Consider the following 19,756-nt stretch of genomic DNA (forward strand, 5'->3'; position numbering starts at 1 on the left):
AAATGACAGTGATAGTGACAGAAGTGACATAATTTCTATGTGATGTAATAGTTATACTTGTTTTGTGTGTGTGTTTTGTGTTTTATTGGCACTGGTTTTCACAACCAACTGGCCAGTCAATTTCAGAATGATTTTTTTACACTATAACTTATCACTAACTCAGGGGAGTAATGTAAATTGTCTGTGTTGAGTAAATGTCTTGTTACTTTAGTAAAGTGGACTTCATTGTCTTTACAAAGAGACGCTAATTGTAACCGAACGTCTGTAGTCCCTCCGGTGAGTACCGATTTACTCGTTTTAAAAGGTTCATATTTATTCATGTTGATTTGTTATGTTTAATTTTTCCGTTTTATGTCTGAAAAAGTTGGCAAAAAATGGGAAGTTTCTTTATTAATAATTTCATGAAAAAAAATTAATCTTCATTAAAGGTTATGCATCACATAGAAATCATTAATCAATAATCTTATAAAATATTAAGTGGTAGATAGGAAAAATCAAAATTATTAATGAATACTGAAGAAGAAAGGAAAGAATTATCGGCGCAAACGGAGAAAGCTCTTGACTGAAGAAAGTTTTCTATGAATCTTAGCACATTACCCCCTATTTGTGTAATTTTGATATAATATTAAACCTCCAAACCGTGTCGTACGCCTTGGTGTTATCGAAGAATACTGCGATAGTCGATTAGTTGCAAAACCTTCGTGTATCTCTTACTCTAAATGTAGTAAGTTGTCTACGCATGATCTATTTTGACAAAAGGCACTTTGTTGAAGAATTAACTAAGTACCACAATAGTCTTTTGTTTAGAATTTTTCTAGAACTTTGCATGATACATTAGTGAGTGATATAGTACGGTACGAGTCTATGTTTGTTCTGTCTTTGTTGGATTTGAGCAGAGGAATTATAATGCTATCTGACCATACATCTGGGAAGACCTGATTTGTCCAAATAAAATTGTATAATTTTAACAGCCAAGACATTCCACTTTCTGGTAGGTTTAATAAAAAAATTAATGGTTTACCGTCTGGGTCTGGAGCGGAATTTTTAGTTGATATTAGGGCATCCCTAAGTTCTTGCATTGTAATCTTACATTCAGCATGTTATAGTCGTGAGAGTAGTACTCCAACTTTATTTTTTTCTCCGCTTTGTTTCTTAAGCTTAAAGTCCGGTGAATAGTTATTGTTACCTTAATTTGTCTCAAATTCACTGGCGAATAGCTCCGCAATTTCATTTCGGTGGCTTATAATTTTGTTATCTTTTTCTAGGAAAAGTATTGTATTTAAATATTTTTTCCCAGATGTTTTTCTTATATTTTTCCACACTTTACTTGCAGGGGTAGAACTATTTATACTTGAAACAACCTGCATTTTTTTTAAATATATCTTAAAACTCCTTATAATAAAATGTGTAAACTTTGAATATTCTAAAAACTAGTTTAATAATTTTTGTGTTTTTTTACAGCAACTCTCAAACATATCTCTGAGGTATACCAAGGTTACCAAAAACGCAAGAACTATAAATTGGTCTACAAGAACGGAAAATTAATGAAAAAACAATGAAAAAGAAGAAAGAAAAAAATGAAAGGATATAACATTGTGATTTAGATAAGTCTGTATTGTGCCAATTGATTGCTTTTTATTGTACAGTTAGTGTTAATATATTATAGTATATCATATGTTGCTGTATTTCAACGACAATGATTCACTTCGATAATTTCTAAAGTTAATTGATGAATTTTGATATAGAAACATGAATTTTAAAGACCTCGGTCAATGAAATACTTATTATTTAATTTTAGTTATATTGCAGTAATATGTAAAAGTATGTACAGAATTGTACCTATTTACGAACAAATTTCCACTAAGCCTTTCATTTCCTTCATTCAACTCCTTCTTTTGGAGCCTTCTGGATTTTTGAGGGTTGGCCATTTCCATCTCTTAAATTTTTTATCTTGAAGAGTGTTCTTCTTTCTATAATCTATTGCCTTCGGTCTCTCTCTTCATTATGAAAAGTGAAACATTGATTTCCAAAGTTGACTGGACAGCGACTCTTGTCATACAAATCTGCATATTACGAACCCACGCGTTGTTGTCATAAAGAAAAAAAATTTAACTTTATGAATAAAGGACTGTTCAAATGAGAAAATGAAACAGTTTTTACAATTTATTAAGAGATATTTTTTCCTATTTTTTGTTATGATAGCTTTGTGTATGTGTGTGCGCGCGTGTGTGTGTGTGTGTGTGTATGTGTGTGTGTGTGAGTATGTTTGAGCATTATTGGCTTCGGGGTCAATGTCCATTCGCCATCTTAGCTTAGAATTATTTTGTATGCGGAAGCTCTAAAGGAGTACTCATTGCTTTCTTCTCGTTGGTTTCGAAAGGTATACATTCATAATCCTTCTCTAATTTTACAAAAAATTTTATTTCTCTTGTAACATATTCATCCTATTTTGAATTTTTACCTTATATACTTTTATACTTTTTTTCTAATATAATTTGGGTTATTAGATTATATTAATATTTTGGGATATTATTATTATCAACTTGACGCTCAGGAGTCGATCAGAGCATTTAGATCCGACATGTCGACCTCGGATAAACTTAGTGCTTTACACATAGGAAAACAACATAGGTTATACAATATATAAGATATGTTTGTACAAATATTGATCTTCTGAATATTCTTAATAATTGGGTTAGGTTATATGGTTTGGTGATTTTGGGTATTTTGGTTATTTCTTCATTTAATACTTTTACTTCATTAATTATTTTAGAACAGCAACAGGTGATAATATCGTCATTAATGTTATATCATTTTAATTGCCATGAATTTTAGGACCAATTTATTTCGTTTTAAGATTAGCCGTAATATTTTATATATTTTTTAATATTTTTTACAAAGGTTTCCAATAGTCTCATACTATATATTCCTTAGTTCATGTTTAATACAGTAATATAGAACAAATATAAATAAGTTTGTACCAGCCAAAACCGAACAAGCACTGATGATCTGACATTTTGTATTTCGCTCTTGTCATCGCTTGTTATGCAGCAATCAAATTATTGAAACTGGTACGAATTCTATTCGCTTATTGTATGTTCATGGTCGGAATAGATCGGGAAAGGGCCCATTTGTGAGCCCTTCAGACACTTAGACTCCATTGTATCACCCATCTCAAACAGACTGGGCTCATAAAGTTGGTATTTATAGGACCTATATTTGCTAGAATCGGCAAGAGCTCCAGATCTGAGCTCTTCCTGCCTTCCGCTACAGAAACCACAACTCTCTTTGGAGTAACTCCTTCATTCGGCTTGATTGCATTAAGGCCGAACCCAGGATCAGCCACCTCTGATAGGCCACTTCCAGATGACATGTGAGGAGGTTTCTTCCTCTCCATTACATAGGCGGTACCGCGGCATTCGCCAATCCAAGCAGATGTAGTGGTCGGTAACCATACTAACCACCAGAGAGCATCTTTTACGATTTAGTAAAAGAAGTTACTTCCACCACCAACTCAGAAGTCCTGGAATCTCCGCAAAAGAAGCTCCTTGAGAATACCTCTACCAGTACTGTAGGGCACTCAAATCACACGTTCGGGTACCACAGGCTGAGTGGAGCCCCGTATTGCCAGGATGTCAGTCTTTTAGTTCCCTTTCACACCTTAGTGTCCCGGTTCCCATATCAAGTTGACCTTATTTGTCAGTGCAACATTAGCCACTGCTCTCTTGTACCCAAGAAGATGCTTAGAGCTAACTTTGGGTGCTTCGAGAGCCTTTAGAGCTATTTAACTGCCAAGGCAGATAGAGATGATCCTCATTGAGCAAGTCCTATTAATTATCTCCTAAGCGCATACCAGAATCGCAATGATCTTGACCGGAAAAACTGGAGCCGAGAGCGTAACTAGACTCAAATCCGATCCCATTGTTATATTCCAGCGCTTATCCGCTCGTCAATTATGGATCCAGCTGAGAAGCAGATGCTCTCCGACGGATCAGTGCAGGTTTTCGTTCGACCCACTCCAGTCGTCAGGAAATTGAACCAAGAAATAGGATAAGGACTCAAATTGAGGAACCATAGTATGCTGTACCATAGAAAGCAAAGGACAACACCCGCTTGTATATAAAGATTTTATTTAAGTTTCGTGTGATGATAATTAATGTTATTTATTTAAGAATTTATTTTTATGTTTGTTTTTCTTGGCTTACCTGATTATACTGTTTATTAAGTTTCTGTTCGTTTTATCCATGATTTAAGGTTGTTTCTATAAATCTCACGAAAGCTGAGTTTAGTGTCAACTTAAAAGAACTCGATAGTAGCATACGTTACATTATTTTTGCGTGGTAGTATTTGGTTGAACTTTGAACTGAATGTGAGCCGTTATAACTGCTTGCTCAGCCTTTCCTACAGGAGAGGTGGGTTTAGCTATTCGTCCTTTAATAAGTACGAGATCTATAGTAGAAGGTTGGTTGTTAATTGTAAATCTAGTATGGTTATTGAAAAATTTTCAATTTGTTTGTTTGGTTTGTCAACTCTGTAGAAGGAAATTTGGTTTTCCTGAGAGCCAACAGTTTCCAATACCAGTATAATTTTATTTATTTGCTTTTTGCCTTGTATATCGTGTTTTGCGATTTAGAACTTCATTAGCGATATTATTCTAAAATTCGGTAGACTTAAGTTTGGTGCATGGTGCAAACCATGTTTATAGGCCACATACAACATCAACTGGAGTTGGCGATCAGCTGTGGCTGGTTTGGCATGGTCCAGTTTTTGTTGTAGGTAATTAGTAGTTTATTTTATATGATGATATTGTAAAATTATAATTGAAATTTTATTTTTATTCACTGGAATTCTATTTACTTTATACACAAAATTTTCACAAATACGACTGACGTTTGGTATGTTGAATTTTTATGCAAAATTCGTCTGGCAGATTCAAATCAAGTTTATATATTTTTCAGAATTTAAAATATTTAGAATCTAGTGGAACATTTCTAATGTATTCCATATACTAGTTAGTAAATAGTTGATTTTTTCAGAAAATTCAGCCTTTATTGCACAAATGGGTTCAAAACAACAGGTAATCAAAAGGCAGGATAGTAAGATAGATCAGTAATACAACAGCAATTAGAAAAAGTTTTCCTTAAAGTTAAAATATAAAAGGTTCTATACAATTTTCACCTTGCCAACTGGTCTTTTACTAACCAAATTTTTCTCTAATTGATGTTCTAGAATTCATGTTTATTTTGAAACCATTTCTGCAATATGATTTTTCAGAAATCACCAAATTGACTGAATTACAACCTTCACCAAGCCATGTATTACCACAAGAAACCGAGTTACGATTGTTCATTGTTTTCTTTTTAAATGCGTTAACGAATTGATAAATTCTGGCTTGTAAAGTATTTGGCAGAAGAGGACCGGGACGCAGAGCAGTCAACAAAACCACGATAGCCTTGATGATCGCCAACATCCGGACCGGATAAGGCACTGAAGAAGAAGAAGGGCTTGTATTATATGTGTAAGAAAGACTTAAAAAGACTCGACTGCTTCATTAGATAGAATATTATCGTTTAATTTCCGAATATATTGTTCCTTTTTAACGCCACACTATTTAAAAAAAAATGTGTAATATACCATTTTCTGTAAAACAGGTCCCATGTCTAAAAAAAACAGCTCACTGAATACTCTATACTGTGCAAGCGATGCTATGCGGAAAGAGCTGCGAACTTCACAGCGGTGCAACGTGATACTGTATTTATATTGGTAAGACTACTACTAGAGCGTTGACTGATCAGTGTAGCTTTCAACTTACAAGAGAACAAGCTGCAGCTCTTCTGCTGCTTAATGACAATGTTTTAATAAAGATAAAACCAATCAGAAGAGAAATATGTCCAATTAATAAGTTAAGACATATTTGCTGGAAGTATAAACACCTCATCTACGTCAGATGCCTGAAACCAGAATAGAACGCTCATTCCGGTAAACTTCTGAGTCAGACTAACAGCGCACAGGTTGTCAGCGCGTAGGTGTACGAAGAATATATGAAGAACTGTCTGACTCCGAAAACCAACGTTTATCTTGTACCCGTAGCAATTACTGACGAGTAGGCAGTTGAGTTTTTTTCCCAACATTTGGCAAGAGTTATGTCGTTCCGTTTCAAATCTGTTAATGCATGTTTACCTGAGAATAGTGCTTTTAAAATTAGAAGAATATTAGTATTTGTACCGCTAACTACGAGATGATAAAGAGCGGTTTTGGATCTATTTAGAATGAGCACAAATACTTGACTACTTTGTATTTGTCTCTCTGATCTCACAGTGCCTGACGTTGATGCACACTATTGATTTCCTTTTATGCGCTAAAATAGTAATGCGCCTTGTGATTGCATCAGTTCTCTAATTCGATCGAGTTCGCTCGGAGTGGAAACACTTCATCCCACCTCTCATTCAAAATTAATTCATCTGCCGGTCCTTGAGTTAATTACACTTCATCGCTATTCCTTGCTTTGCTCCGCAGCGCATCTCTTTGCTTGCTGTGTTAATATAACGCCTAAGGCAAAAAAAAACAATATTATTTATTACCGTTTTAAAATATTTAATTAAAATAATTTTTTGGTTCATCGGACCAAAATATCTTTGTATTGCGGCGATTATCGTGTTAAAATATTACTTTTACATGATTTTTCGCCAGATTTGGGGAAAATTGTTCAAAACTTTTTTAATTTAAGACCAATTTTTGATTTCAATATTATAATTTTTAACCTACTTATATCAACTAAGATCTTTTTGAGGTAGATCTTTATCGATGAAATACAGCAACATCTTGTATAATATTAGTATTGTAAATATAAGTATTGTAATTATTCTAAACGTAAGTTTGCATGAATGATATTGTAATCGGTCGTCGACTCACGACCGATACATTATTTACTTTAACATAACGAGTTTGTTCTCGAACGCACAATCTTTTATGTGCCTTAACCTGTACATATTCAGGGATGAGGCATTTTATATGATGACAACGCACATAAATAATAAAAAAAATTAATAATCTCTTAACAAATTGAGTTCAGAAGTTAATCTTTTGGGCTCTTCAATCTAGACAGAAAAATTATTGAATAGTTTAATATTCAATAAGTGAGTAGGGGAAACGTGGGTACACTGGGACGAAAAAATTTAGGACTTCATATTTGTTTCAAAATGTTTTTATTTACTAAAGTATGGCGAAAAGACATGACTAGGTTAATTGGTAATACATATGAACACTTAAAGTACCAAAAATATCGTATAGAAAAAAGTTTCACTCAAACAAAATAATAGGTGCAATTGTCTCATTGTACCTTTCCTTGGGGGAACAGTGAGACAACAGTATCAGTTTGATTTATTATTGTTCAAACTAATAGACAGTCTTCTTAAATCGAAATTTATTGCTGAGAGAAGACACAAAAGAGAGAAGACTCTTACAAAAAGAGAAGAAAAACACATTTGGGATCACTCATACATACTTTAAGAAATAGTATCGGTTAGGTTAGGTTAGGTTAGGTAAATTAACAAAAAAAATGACGCCCTTTGGTGACATGCGGTAACATTTAGTGTTTTTTGTACTTTTTCTCATAAAGTTAACTTCGACAGCCAAAATATCTTGTTTTGCCACTTGCCCCACAAAATACTTTTTCGCTGTTTTATTTTTGGCATCATAATCAAGTCTAACCAATATGAAATCTTTGCCTTGAATCCTTGAAACTATCACTGGGTCAACTGTTAAATTGGTAAAATCTTCGTTATCATCTGTATTTTCAAGGCCCATTGAACTCTCTGAATCGTGAACTGAAAATTTTGAAGAAGAAGAGTCAACATATTCTATCATTTTTTTCCTCTTTGGAATCATTAAACTTTGACAATATATTTACCTTAACAGTTTCAATCGCCCTCTTCATTATTCTAATTTTTTATAGCTCGTCTTTCTCTGGTATATCTGTATGTTTCTATCTTGTTTTGCGTATTACTGGTACGTTGGCTTTCTTTGGATACCCTCGTATTTCCACAGGACTCACAAATTGTAGTTTCATATCTTTTTCTGGTGTCTTTTTCCTTTGTTCGTCAAGTTGATGAAGCTGAATTTCACTAGTAGAAGTAGAAGATAATTCTTCCAGCGATTCTGGGGTAGATGGTCTATCCGTCACATGACTCACCAGAAAATCTCCTTCGTTAAAGACATGAAGATCAAATGGAAAAATGCCATTCTTCTTGAAAGCTGCAGCTATGTTTACAGGGCTCGGGGATAGGCCACGAACGTAAGGCGTCATTGTAAAAGATATAAAAAGGTTTTAGAAGACCTACATCAAGCGGCTGTAATTTTTTTGTACAATGAGGAGGAACTGATTGTAACACCATTTTCTTTGCACAAATTAATTCCTTCTATTGAGATAAGACTTTCATGATTGTCCATTATTATTAAGAGCGAAGGGTCTTCTTTTGAACTTAAGGTGTGTTTGATAAAATGCTTCAATAGTTCTATAAAGCACTGCGTGATCATCCAGCCAGCTTTAGTAGCCAGTCCTAAGGTGCCCGGAGGAGCTACTACCAACATATGGCTATCCGTGGAAACACCATCACAGGTAGTACTGCACTACCACAGGCGTTTACGATACAGCACGTTGTAACTAATGTTCCTGGTTCGCCAATTTGAATTGTCGAAACTTGCTTGACGCTCTTTTAGGCTACAACCTTAGCTGAACTGTTTGCGACTCTCAAAGTTCCCGTTTCATCTAGGTGATAAATTCTCAGACCATTTGAGAAATTTTCGTGCCTTCTTAAAACATTTTCTAGTTTTTCAAAAAATAATTTTACATTAGCACGATGAAATCCTGCTGTCCTAGCTAAACTACAACCTTCGGGTGTTCGTAGGCTCAAATTTGGATGCCGTTTTCGAAATCCTTTGTACCAATTTGTTGATGTTTATCCTGACTGTTCCCAATTGTCCGGTAGGTTAATATTATTAGCTTTGGCCAAATGACTAGTTAACTTGCGACAGTCGGTTACAGTTAGCCCATAAAACATCTTTGAGCAAGTCACAATGTATTGAACAAGAACTTCTTCTAACTGTGACGAAAAAATTTGTTTAACTTTGTAGCTAGGACTCATCTTACAAGTAGGTTGTATTTTTTTATATATCTGCTTAAAGTTTGGAAGCTTAAGTTTGTTTCCCTGATAGCACAGCATATTTTCATACCATTTGTAACTAAAAGTACCGCCTCCCTCATTTGTTCGTCCGTGAACCGACCAACGGTTTTTGCAATTTTCTTGGGACGCACCATACTGCAAATAAACAAGGATTAGTTTAGTTAGTGTAATTTTTTACCAAAATGTAAATAACATAATTTTATAAGGGAACAGTGAGACCACTTATAAAGTGTCCCACTGTACCCACACATGAAATGTCTCACTGTTACCCACATCACAATTTTTTCAGTTAAACGACTTAAAAATGTTTCTGAAACTAATGAGTAAGAAAGTAACATGCTTTAGACTTACCTTAAATATACTAATACTTAATAGTAACCGATAGTAACTATCGGTTACTATTAACAACACAATTTTATTGTTAATAGTTTTTTTCATACAAACTTTAAAATTGCGAGCATAACAATTACTTTGACAATGACTGAACACTTGACATCGACTAAGAACAAAATGTTTCAAACTGTCACTGCTTCTAAAAGATGAATGTCATAGTCATACCGCCAACTTATTTTTTTTTAGTGGTGCCAACAATCAAAATTCAATTTACCAAATATTGGCAAATCTCTCACTGTACCCTCTTTTCCCCTAGTTCCCTCGAAGCCATTCGAGTGAGAGGACTTTTACAAGCGGATATACTCAAAAGCAATAATATATTAATATTATATAAATGATTGATATATTAAATGATATTTTAAACAATTAGTCGTATGTGGTTGATCTAGTATGCATTTCGTTTAAAACCATTTGATCTTCGTATTGATCCTTACACCATTTTTATTTTTATCTTCTTTATTTATAGGTTTTTTTATTATATCTTAATATTGATCTTTATACCTTTTTTATATTTATCTTCTCTACTTATAGATGCTTTTTTATTATATCTCTTTTATTTAATTTTTAAATTTTATATAAGGTCCTTGATCTCCTAAGTGTAGTATAGAGTTTCAGTGAAAATGAAGACCTCGTTCCAAGACCTTTCTTAACCTTTCATCTCGTTCATAATTGATATTCTCCAAGTTTGTGCTGGGCGTCCTTTTTTTCTTTTCCCCTAGGTGTATTCCACTCTAGAGTAGTCTTTGCAATACAGGAACTATTTTCACGAACTGTTTGGCCTATCCAACCCCACTTTCTGGACTTTTCTTGACTAGGGCATTTGCTATCTCCTTCTGTTCGGACAGGTGTAGCAGATCTTTGTTTCTGATGATGTTAGGCCAAAAATTACGAACAATTCTTTGTAGGCATTTGTTAAAAAAGACCTGCAGTTTGTGTATAAGAGTTTTTGTCACTTTTCAGGTTTCACATCCCTAGAGTAGAGTAGAATAGAGTAGAACAGACTTGCCATTCGACTGGAATATTTGGATCTTTGTCTTTGTGGTGGGATGTTTTTTAACTCCGGAATTTTCCACACAACAGCATGTGATAAGCCGTCAAATACAGGCTCGAAATCGACAAAATCTAGGTATAAGGGTGTGTTCGGTTTGACCGATTGTTCCATTATCACCCTCACTGCTTTGTGGTCAATTCAGGAGGATTATATTCTAAAGCCAGCTTAATTGATTCGAAATTTAACTTCGTTAATCTTTTCAGTGTGATGGTCGCGAGAATTTTATTTGATTTTATTTTATATGAGTTTTTGCATAGTGTTAGGTCACAATTTTTTAGGAAATTTGATAAAGACAATATATTTCCTTGGCTTTGTTTATATTACCTATTCTTGGTTCATTTTTTCTTCTTCAATATTGTCTAATTGAGTAATATTTTTCCCTAAAATATGGTATCATTGGTACTGTCTATTTTATCTTCGTTTTAATAGTCTCTTTGTTTCTTATTTAAAATGTTTTTATTTGTGGCGAAGTAGATATTTACTGAGGGCGGTGTATTAAGAGTATTAAAATGCATTAATGGGTATCCTTTCTCTCTAGAAGAATGTTTTTCGTCCACGCTACATGTTTCGGCCGATATTTGGCTCTTATCATCTAATCTTAATTATATTTTCCTCTTTACGGGGTGGATGCGCTACTTACTACGGACATACTATTTACTTTGTACGATACAAAATTGGACACCTTGCGTGTCCCTGCTGAATTATTATCCATATTAGGCTACGTAAGCTATAAATTTTGCTCTAACTGCTCATGTAAACTTCATGAACTTTCAAAAATCGACTGCCACATTGCAAAGGAGCTGACTGTTATGGCAGCACATTGCATTTTATTTTTATTTATAAGGATAGATTTCATGTTCTGTTAAAGTCTTCTAAAAGCAGCTGTTTGGTAAATGCTACAGTCAAATTCCAATATTAACACACGGAAATCATTTGTAAATAATTGTAGTTTATGTAAAAATGTTTTTTATTGATTTAATAATACACTTTGGTGTATTCTGTTACGTTGTGAATTTAGCTTTATAACAAAGTTACATTTTATATGAACAATCAATATGTTACTCACTAATATGTTATTGTTACATACAGATTGAACGAATTTAAAACGGAACATACGAAATCAATGTATTTCGGCTCAACTCCGCTCTAGGTGGTTGGCCAACAAAAGGTTGTCAAATAATTATATTATAAAAATCCAATACTTCAGCGGGCTGCTGGATTCTGAATTCATTCAAGAACAAGTCAAAACTCCACCCAAATAGGTTGCCTAGAATCACTGAAAAAACTAGACTACACAAGCAGTCATTATGCTGTCAAACCACTTATCGCTTCCTTATAGTCCAAGAGATAGAGCCGAAATTTTGAACTGATCAGTAATATGACATTTCTCTATTGGAATATATTCATTGTAACTGGGTTAAGACTTTGCCTTACAGGCGGACGCCCCTCGTGGTACAGGGGGTGGCTATACAGGGATGAAGTTGTCATTTTTTTCGGAAAAATTAACGATCGATAATATGGCTGAAAATTTGACCAGAGGTATATTTAAGAAAAAAATGTGATTTGTAAAGTAAATATGACTTTAGTTTGAAAAAAAAAACATTATCATAATATCATTTTAAAACTACAAAATATTCTATAAAAGATTCAGACGATGACGTAGAGTTTTATCAGATGTTTTAGAAAAGTTTTTCTAATTTTTTTTTCTTATCGGAAAAATCGTTTGAAAATTTTTGGAAAAAAATCATGGTATAACTGACAGAAAATCGAAAGGATTCTACAATTTAGATTTTACCTCAAAAAATTACGAAAATTTTCATTTACGGAAATTTTTTTGGAAAATTTTGAGGAAAATTCTACTTGACGCTTTTCAGAATAGTAACAGAAGTGAGCATACAAATTTTCAAATCAATCGGTATAAAAATATCATAATAAAATCAGTTTGAAAATTGTTACCGAGACCTAAAATGCGCAGGCAAGTGATACATTTGATCCCGTTTTATGGCTCCCTGTAACAACCCAGCTGTCCGCTCTTTTCGATTTAGAGTTTTTAGGGGCTAAATAATGAGCCATGAAAATGACGGACATATTACTTATCGTTAATTTTTTCCCAAAAAATTGCAATTTCACCCCTGTCCGCCACCCCTTATGTATCCACTCTCGCGTCCGCCCTTTGGGATTTCGTCTAGTTATACCAAGATCTTACTCTGGGCAAATTTTCAGCCATATTATCGATCGTTAATTTTTCCGAAAAAAATGAGAACTTCATCCCTGTATAGCCACCCAATGTACCACGAGGGGCGTCCGCCTGTAAGGCAAAGTCTTAACCCAGTTACAATGAATATATTCCAATAGAGAAATGTCTTATTACTGATCAGTTCAAAATTTCGGCTCTATCTCTCCGATTATTAGGCAAGCTCCTCTTTCCTTTAAAGGAGACAAATAGTTGAACGATATTTTATACAATGTCTATCACCGGGTATGGATTTATTTTTGTCCAAGTTTTATATTGGTCCACTATTTCAAATGCAGTTCAAACAGACATATATTAAATTGTATGTTCCGTTTTAAATTCGTTCAATCTGTATGGTGTAAAAATGCATTATTTTCTAAATTGTTACTACAATTTATTGTTATTGTGTTACTACATAAGATTATTAAAAATCTTCTCATAAACATATATTTTTGTGAAGTAATAAAATAAATAAACCTCATGTTTTATTTTTAGAATGATTGTTACATTGTTGTCTAATAATCATTACCCAATAAAAACCAGTAAAACATTTTCCTTGCTTCCTAGCATGCCTCACTAGACCTATCCGATACTCTTTGCTACATGCTACTATCCATAAATTATACCTAATGACACAACTGTATCGTTTTCGACAGAGATAAGGAGCGATCGTTATATCTTGTTGTAATAAATAATATAGGATAGAAGTCGTGGAAGAAGACGCTCCTTCTGGTTGAACAATTTGAGAACTTGGTTTAACTGTATCTCTGCTGATCTCTTGCTGGTCTGCTGGTGTAGCGATATCGAAAGTGCAAATTGCCGTGACGATTGCCAAGAGATGACACTATGGAGGATTCAGAATACAAGTGAACCAAGTCCACTTTTAGATATTACTACAAAGAATTTTAGATAAGGTTGTTGCAGCGAGTGAAGAATTTGGTCTGTCACTAAACATAAAGAAAACAAAATTCTATTTAGGGGCAAACATTAATGAAACAGACGATTATACACTCGCGATCATAAAATCCGGGTCACCTTGAAAATCGCCGTTATTTCATTTTTAACGAGCTTTATCGTAAACAATAATAATAATACAAATACAAACTAATGCATGTTTCTGAGAATTGTTGTCAGCTTAGCGGTTTACTTTGTAACAAAGAATTCCAATAATGCCGCTTACGCGGAAAACTGTACACTTCCCAAAATGAACGGTACCTGTAACTGCCGCTTGTTATAAATATCTCATTTGTGCTTCGACTTTCTGTTCAAACGCAACAAACAAACGTTTATTATTGCCTTTATTAGTGTTTACTATTGTTTATTTTTTGCCAAAAATGTCTTGACTGTTGTTGAAACCGCACGCATTGTTGCGTTTGTGGAAGACGGTCACACTCAACGGCAAGTCGCAAGAACTGTTGGCGTAAGCCTTTCTACGGTTTAACAAGTGCTTCAACGCGTTCGGAAGACGAGTTTGCTAACCAGACGACCTGGCTCTGGACGAAGAAGAACGACCACGGCACGAGATGACCGTTTTCTTGTGTTTCAGGCTTTACAAAACCGGACCTCAACTGCGGTTATGCATCGAAATTGCCTACAGGAAGTACGAAATTGCAATGTTAGCGTTGAAACAGTTAGAAGAAGACTTCGTTCTTCTGGACTATCTTCTCGGGTAATGGCTACAAGACCGCCACTTGGCCGGGCGCATCGAGTTGCACGACTAGCTTTTGCTCGACAATACGCGCATTGGGGAATTAATGATTGAAGCAAAGTGTTATTCTCAGATGAATCCCGTTTCTGCCTAACTGGATCCAATGGACGTGTAAGAGTTTGGAGGAGAACCGGTGAACGATTTTCACAAGTTTGCATTGCTCCAATAATGCCATTTGGTGGAGGCTCGATCATGGCTTGGGGAGGTGTATCTTCCGACGTCGACACAGAATTACCCTTCATCGAAAATGGGTCCTTAACTGCACGAAGGTACATTACGGAGATTCTGGAAGAACATGTTATGCCCACCATGGCAGAACTTGGACAAGACGCCGTTTTTATGCAGGACGACGCGCGACCGCACGTTGCCAGGATCAGTATGCAATACTTGGACGAGGTTAGAATTACGAGGTTACCCTGGCCAGCTAGGTCTCCGGACCTGAATCCCATCAAACATCTCTGGGACGATTTAAAAAAACGTATTCAAACCCATACACCTCCTCCTAACAACGCACAGAAGCTTCAGGATCTGTTAGTGAGAGAGTGGAATAACATACCACAAAATGTAATCCGGAGAAAAATTGAGAATATGCCCCGTCGTCTGCAAGAGGTTATTAGAGCAAGGGGAGGCAATACACGATATTAGTCATTGAAATTCCACTGATGTTTTACCAAGTTCTGTATTTTTCATTTTTTCTTTCGAATGTCTGTTTCAACAATTTGGTTTGTTTTCTGCTTTTTTAATAAAAACAATAAAATAACCGTTTTTTTTTCTTTAAAAACAAACATTGATGACAAATAAAAAATACATTAGCTTAAAAAAAAGGTTATTACTGCACCAGATGCAAAAATATTCAAGAAACTTGAAATTTTCAAGGTGACCCGGATTTTATGATCGCGAGTGTACTAAAAAAATTAGAATTAGAATAGAAAAGTGCATTCAATAATGAAACAAATATTATGTTGTAGAGACCTCAGCCTAAATCTTAGAAAACGAGTACTACAGTGTTATGTATTTTCTATTTTTCTAATAGAGATTAAGGAGTTAATGAAACTGATCAAGAAGAACCAGACACTTATAATCATGCGAAGGTAGGGCGAGGACGTGTTGAGGATGTCGTGGGTGACTTTGACCTAGGTAAAGATCGAAACAAGAGAGGTAATATGCTAATCCAGTTCTGTCAAGAAGAAAAATTAGTCATTGCGAATACCTTGTACAAATTGCCACCTCGGAGACTCTACACCTGGCAGTCTCCACAACATACGCATGACAACGTCGTAAGAAATCAAATTGATTTTTTATTGATTAATCAGAGATACAGAAATGGATTGCAAGGAGTAAAAACGTACCCTGGAACAGATATCGGACCTGATCACAATCACGTAGTAGGAAAATTGAAAATTAAGCTTAAGAAAATTAAAAGACAATTGATATAAACAGCTTAAAACAACCTAACGTTAAACTAAAAGTCACAGAAAAATTAAATGAGGCAATAGCGGATATCACGGCAAGATCTAAACAACCCGGCCAGTATAGAAGACAAATGGAATTATATTAAAAAAGCTATCGTAACCACCACCAAGTCTCTAATCGCTTCTCAAAAGTACAAAAAGAAGAATTGGATGACTGACGAAATATTATCAATGATGGACGATCGCAGATCATTTAAAAACAAAGACCGAACCAAACATCAGCAGATTAACCGACAAATACGAAAAGAGTGTCGCAAAGGTAAAGAACAGTGGCTGCTAAACAGGTGTACAGAAATGGAGAACTTGGAAGAAAAACATGACCACTTTAACATACATAAACTCGTTAAAAAAGCGACAAGTCATACAAAACCTTGCAGTTTTAACAGTATTGTAAAGAACAATAAATTAATTACTGATCCCAAGGATCTACTTCAACATTGGAGAAACTACACACAGCAACTATGTATACTCAGACAACATTAGAAGAAACTCTGAAAGTGAATATAAAAGTGAACCACTCCCTCAAAATATTGAAGTCAGCAGTTGTACGGGCAATCAAACAGAGCAAATGGGGAAAAGCACCAGGCTCAGATGACATATACATAGAGGTTCTAACAATGTTGAGTGAGACAAAATATACGCCTTGGTAGATCTTTTTAATGATATTTATGGGTCCGATCAAATACCACAGGTTTGGCTTCAATCAACCTTTATACCAATCCCAAAAAAGCCAAACGCTGATAGTTGCGACCAATTCCGAATGATTAGCGTATTGAGCCAGGTTCTAAAACTCTTCTTAAAGATAATTCACACAAGAATATAAAACAGATATGAAAGAGACATTAGCCCCACACAGTTCGGTTTCAGACAAGGATTTGGCGCAAGAGAAGCACTTTATGGCTTAACTGTCCTACTTCAGAAATGCAGAGATCAGTAAAAAGATGTCTTCCTATGCTTTATAGATTACCAGAAAGCGTTCGATTGTGTTAATCATTCAGAATTAGTAAGATTGCTCCAGGAACGTTCGATAGATGAGAATGACCTTAAAATCATAAAGAACCTTTATATGAATCAAGTGGCATCTGTGAGGGTAGGACTGGAATCTACATCATATTTCTCAATCGAAAAAGATGTACGACAGGGTTGTGTTCTGTCACCCCTCCTTTTTAATCTTTACTCTGAAACGATTTTCGATAGACTCTTAAGTGACACTGAAGATGAAATCAAAATCAATGGACTAATACAGTCATAATAGCTGATAACCAAGAAGCGATACAACGACTAATAGATAGAATAAACACTGAAGGAGAACGACTGGGCTTGAAGATTAATATAAACAAGACGAAGGTAATTGTGGTTATCACAACAAGAAATATGCAATAGAGATACGTAGCAGGATTGAGCAAGCCAGAACAGCATTTACTAATATAAGAACTTTGCTAAGCATCAGCAGCCTTAACTTAACGCTTCAATATCGCTTTGTAAAATGTTACATTTACTCCATACTGCTATATGGTGTAGAAACCTGGATCATAAAGGCGAATGTGATGAACCGATTGAAGGCCTTTGAAATGTTGGTATTTAGAAGACTACTTAAAATTCCCTGCACAGATCACACAACAAATGTCGAAGTATTAAGTCGAATGGGCAGAGAACGAGAATTGCTGCCAATAATAAAAAGAAGAAAAACTGCTTATCTAGGTCATACCTATATTTCGAAATTCCAAGTACCAGTTCTTAAAGCTTATTATGGAAGGGAAGATAGAAGGAAAACGGGGCATCGGAAAAAAGAAATACTCATGGCTTAAAAACATAAGGGATTGGACAAACCTCGATGCCCATGCACTCTTTAGAGCCACACAAGACCGAGAGGAGTATGCCAGAATTGTCGCCAATATCCACTAATTGGATAGGGCACCATATGAAGAGATGTATTTTCTGTTCTTTTGTATGGCGTGGAGACATGGACTTTAAATAAACAATGTCTCAATAAATTGGAAGCATTTGAAATGTGGACATATCGAAGAATGCTGAGAATCTCCTGGACAGACAGAATAACCAATGCAGAAGTACTAAGAATAATAGAGAACAGCAGGGAGATACTGGATTCCATCAAAATAAAAAAACTACAACATCTGGCTCATATAACACGTGGTGACAGATATGAATTCCTAAAACTAATAATTCAAGGAAAGCGCAGCATAGGTAGAAGAAGATAATAGCTGAGAAATCTCAGGGAATGTTTGGATGCAGCTCAACGGAACTTTTTTGGGCTGTAGTGTCACAAGTTAGAATAGCAGTGATGATTGCCAACCTTCGTCGCGGAGATGGCACGTAGAGAAGAAAAAGAAGTCCACTTTAGCTATAGAGGTTTAAAGCTTCATAACAAATTTACATACATTGCTATTATTAGCCAAATGTCTTGTAATATCCCCAAAAAAATGCAAAAAAGTGGACTTGGTTCAAATGTATTCTGAAGAATTTTAGGAAGATAATGAATTAACTTGTTGTTAATACACTTTATTTTTACATCTACTTAAACAAACGAATCGTCGGTGTCATTTCCTTCAGTCGTTTTGTTGTCCTGGGCTTGACGATTTGACTGATTGCCTGGAAGGTTTCTAAACTATCCATGATGAATAGGAGGTATGTAAAACAGTAGAGACAACATGTTATCTTTGTTTTTAAATTCGTTTTTCTTCTGGTTGGGTAAATCTGACCCCGCTGTAGAATCAGTAAGGTTTGCACTTCCACGGGTCTACCAAGCCTTGGTTTACTGGTCTTTTTCGAGATGTCCAAGGTTCGGATCTTCGAAATTTCACTGAAAGATTTATTTATTTTTATTTGAAAAGGTGCTCCTTTTTTAAACCTCAACCACCATATTTTAAGTCAATTGATTTGCCTACGTGTCCTTTGTCCTGTTTGTGATTGAATCTTCGAGCGGTTTTCTGTTCAAAAACTCTTCTCGTTGTAGTTTTACAACATCAAACTGAGGCTTTTTCACTTTTGCAGTCTTAATGATGTATCAGTCATATTGATGGTCCCATGTTTCCTTGCTGCTCTCTCTATTATACCGAAATCAGTATCATTGGGAAGGAATAAGTAGCCTGATATTATAAATTTTAAATCAATTGGTTACATAACCAATAGAGGATATTGAACAAGTTTAAATGTTGTCCAGTGCATGAGTTAGAAAGCATAACATCATTGTTATTAAAACAATGGATGACAAAGTTATAGATATAAAGATTTCTCTATTAGTATACTATTGAAGTTGTGAGTTTAGGGATTGAAGGTCAAATGTGCAAACATATTTAACCTGCGAGGTTTCCGCGGCATCTTTTTTCAGTTCTGCTCGCCTTAAATACAATTCTCTTTCTGCCTTTAAGTCGGCTGTCTTTTTCTCATCAGATTCAGCACGGATTTTTTAAAATAATTTGTCACAGTTGCTGCAAGTGTCCTTTGAAGAAGGTTTAAAGTGCAAGTTAAATTTTTGACTGAAGACTCGGTAGTAATATTTATCTTTCACAGGATTTCTGTTCACAGTTTCACATTTCTGTTTGTATCAATCATACATTTAATATTCAAATTTTGACTCAAGTATCTTTTGTTCTCATTGTACTTTCTTGTGTACTGGCTTTGGTTGCAGGGAACTATCTTTATAATCTTCCCCATGGGAATTGATGACAAACCAGAGGAAATAAAAGAACAGTGTTT

At 34.9% G+C, this 19,756-nt stretch overlaps 1 protein-coding gene across 1 annotated transcript in view; it reads left to right on the forward strand.

The window, feature by feature from the left end:
* The window catches only part of LOC140450322 (uncharacterized), a 74,457-nt gene extending 69,222 nt beyond the window's left edge, over positions 1 to 5,235 (forward strand). Inside the window, exon 7 of the mRNA XM_072543899.1 lies at positions 1,462 to 5,235. Coding sequence (XP_072400000.1) covers positions 1,462 to 1,559 — 98 coding nt within the window. The 3' untranslated portion in view covers positions 1,560 to 5,235. The remainder of the gene's footprint in view (positions 1 to 1,461) is intronic.
* Positions 5,236 to 19,756: the final 14,521 nt, after the last annotated feature.

Source organism: Diabrotica undecimpunctata, chromosome 9 (assembly GCF_040954645.1).
Source record: "Diabrotica undecimpunctata isolate CICGRU chromosome 9, icDiaUnde3, whole genome shotgun sequence".
NCBI lineage: Eukaryota > Metazoa > Arthropoda > Insecta > Coleoptera > Chrysomelidae > Diabrotica > Diabrotica undecimpunctata.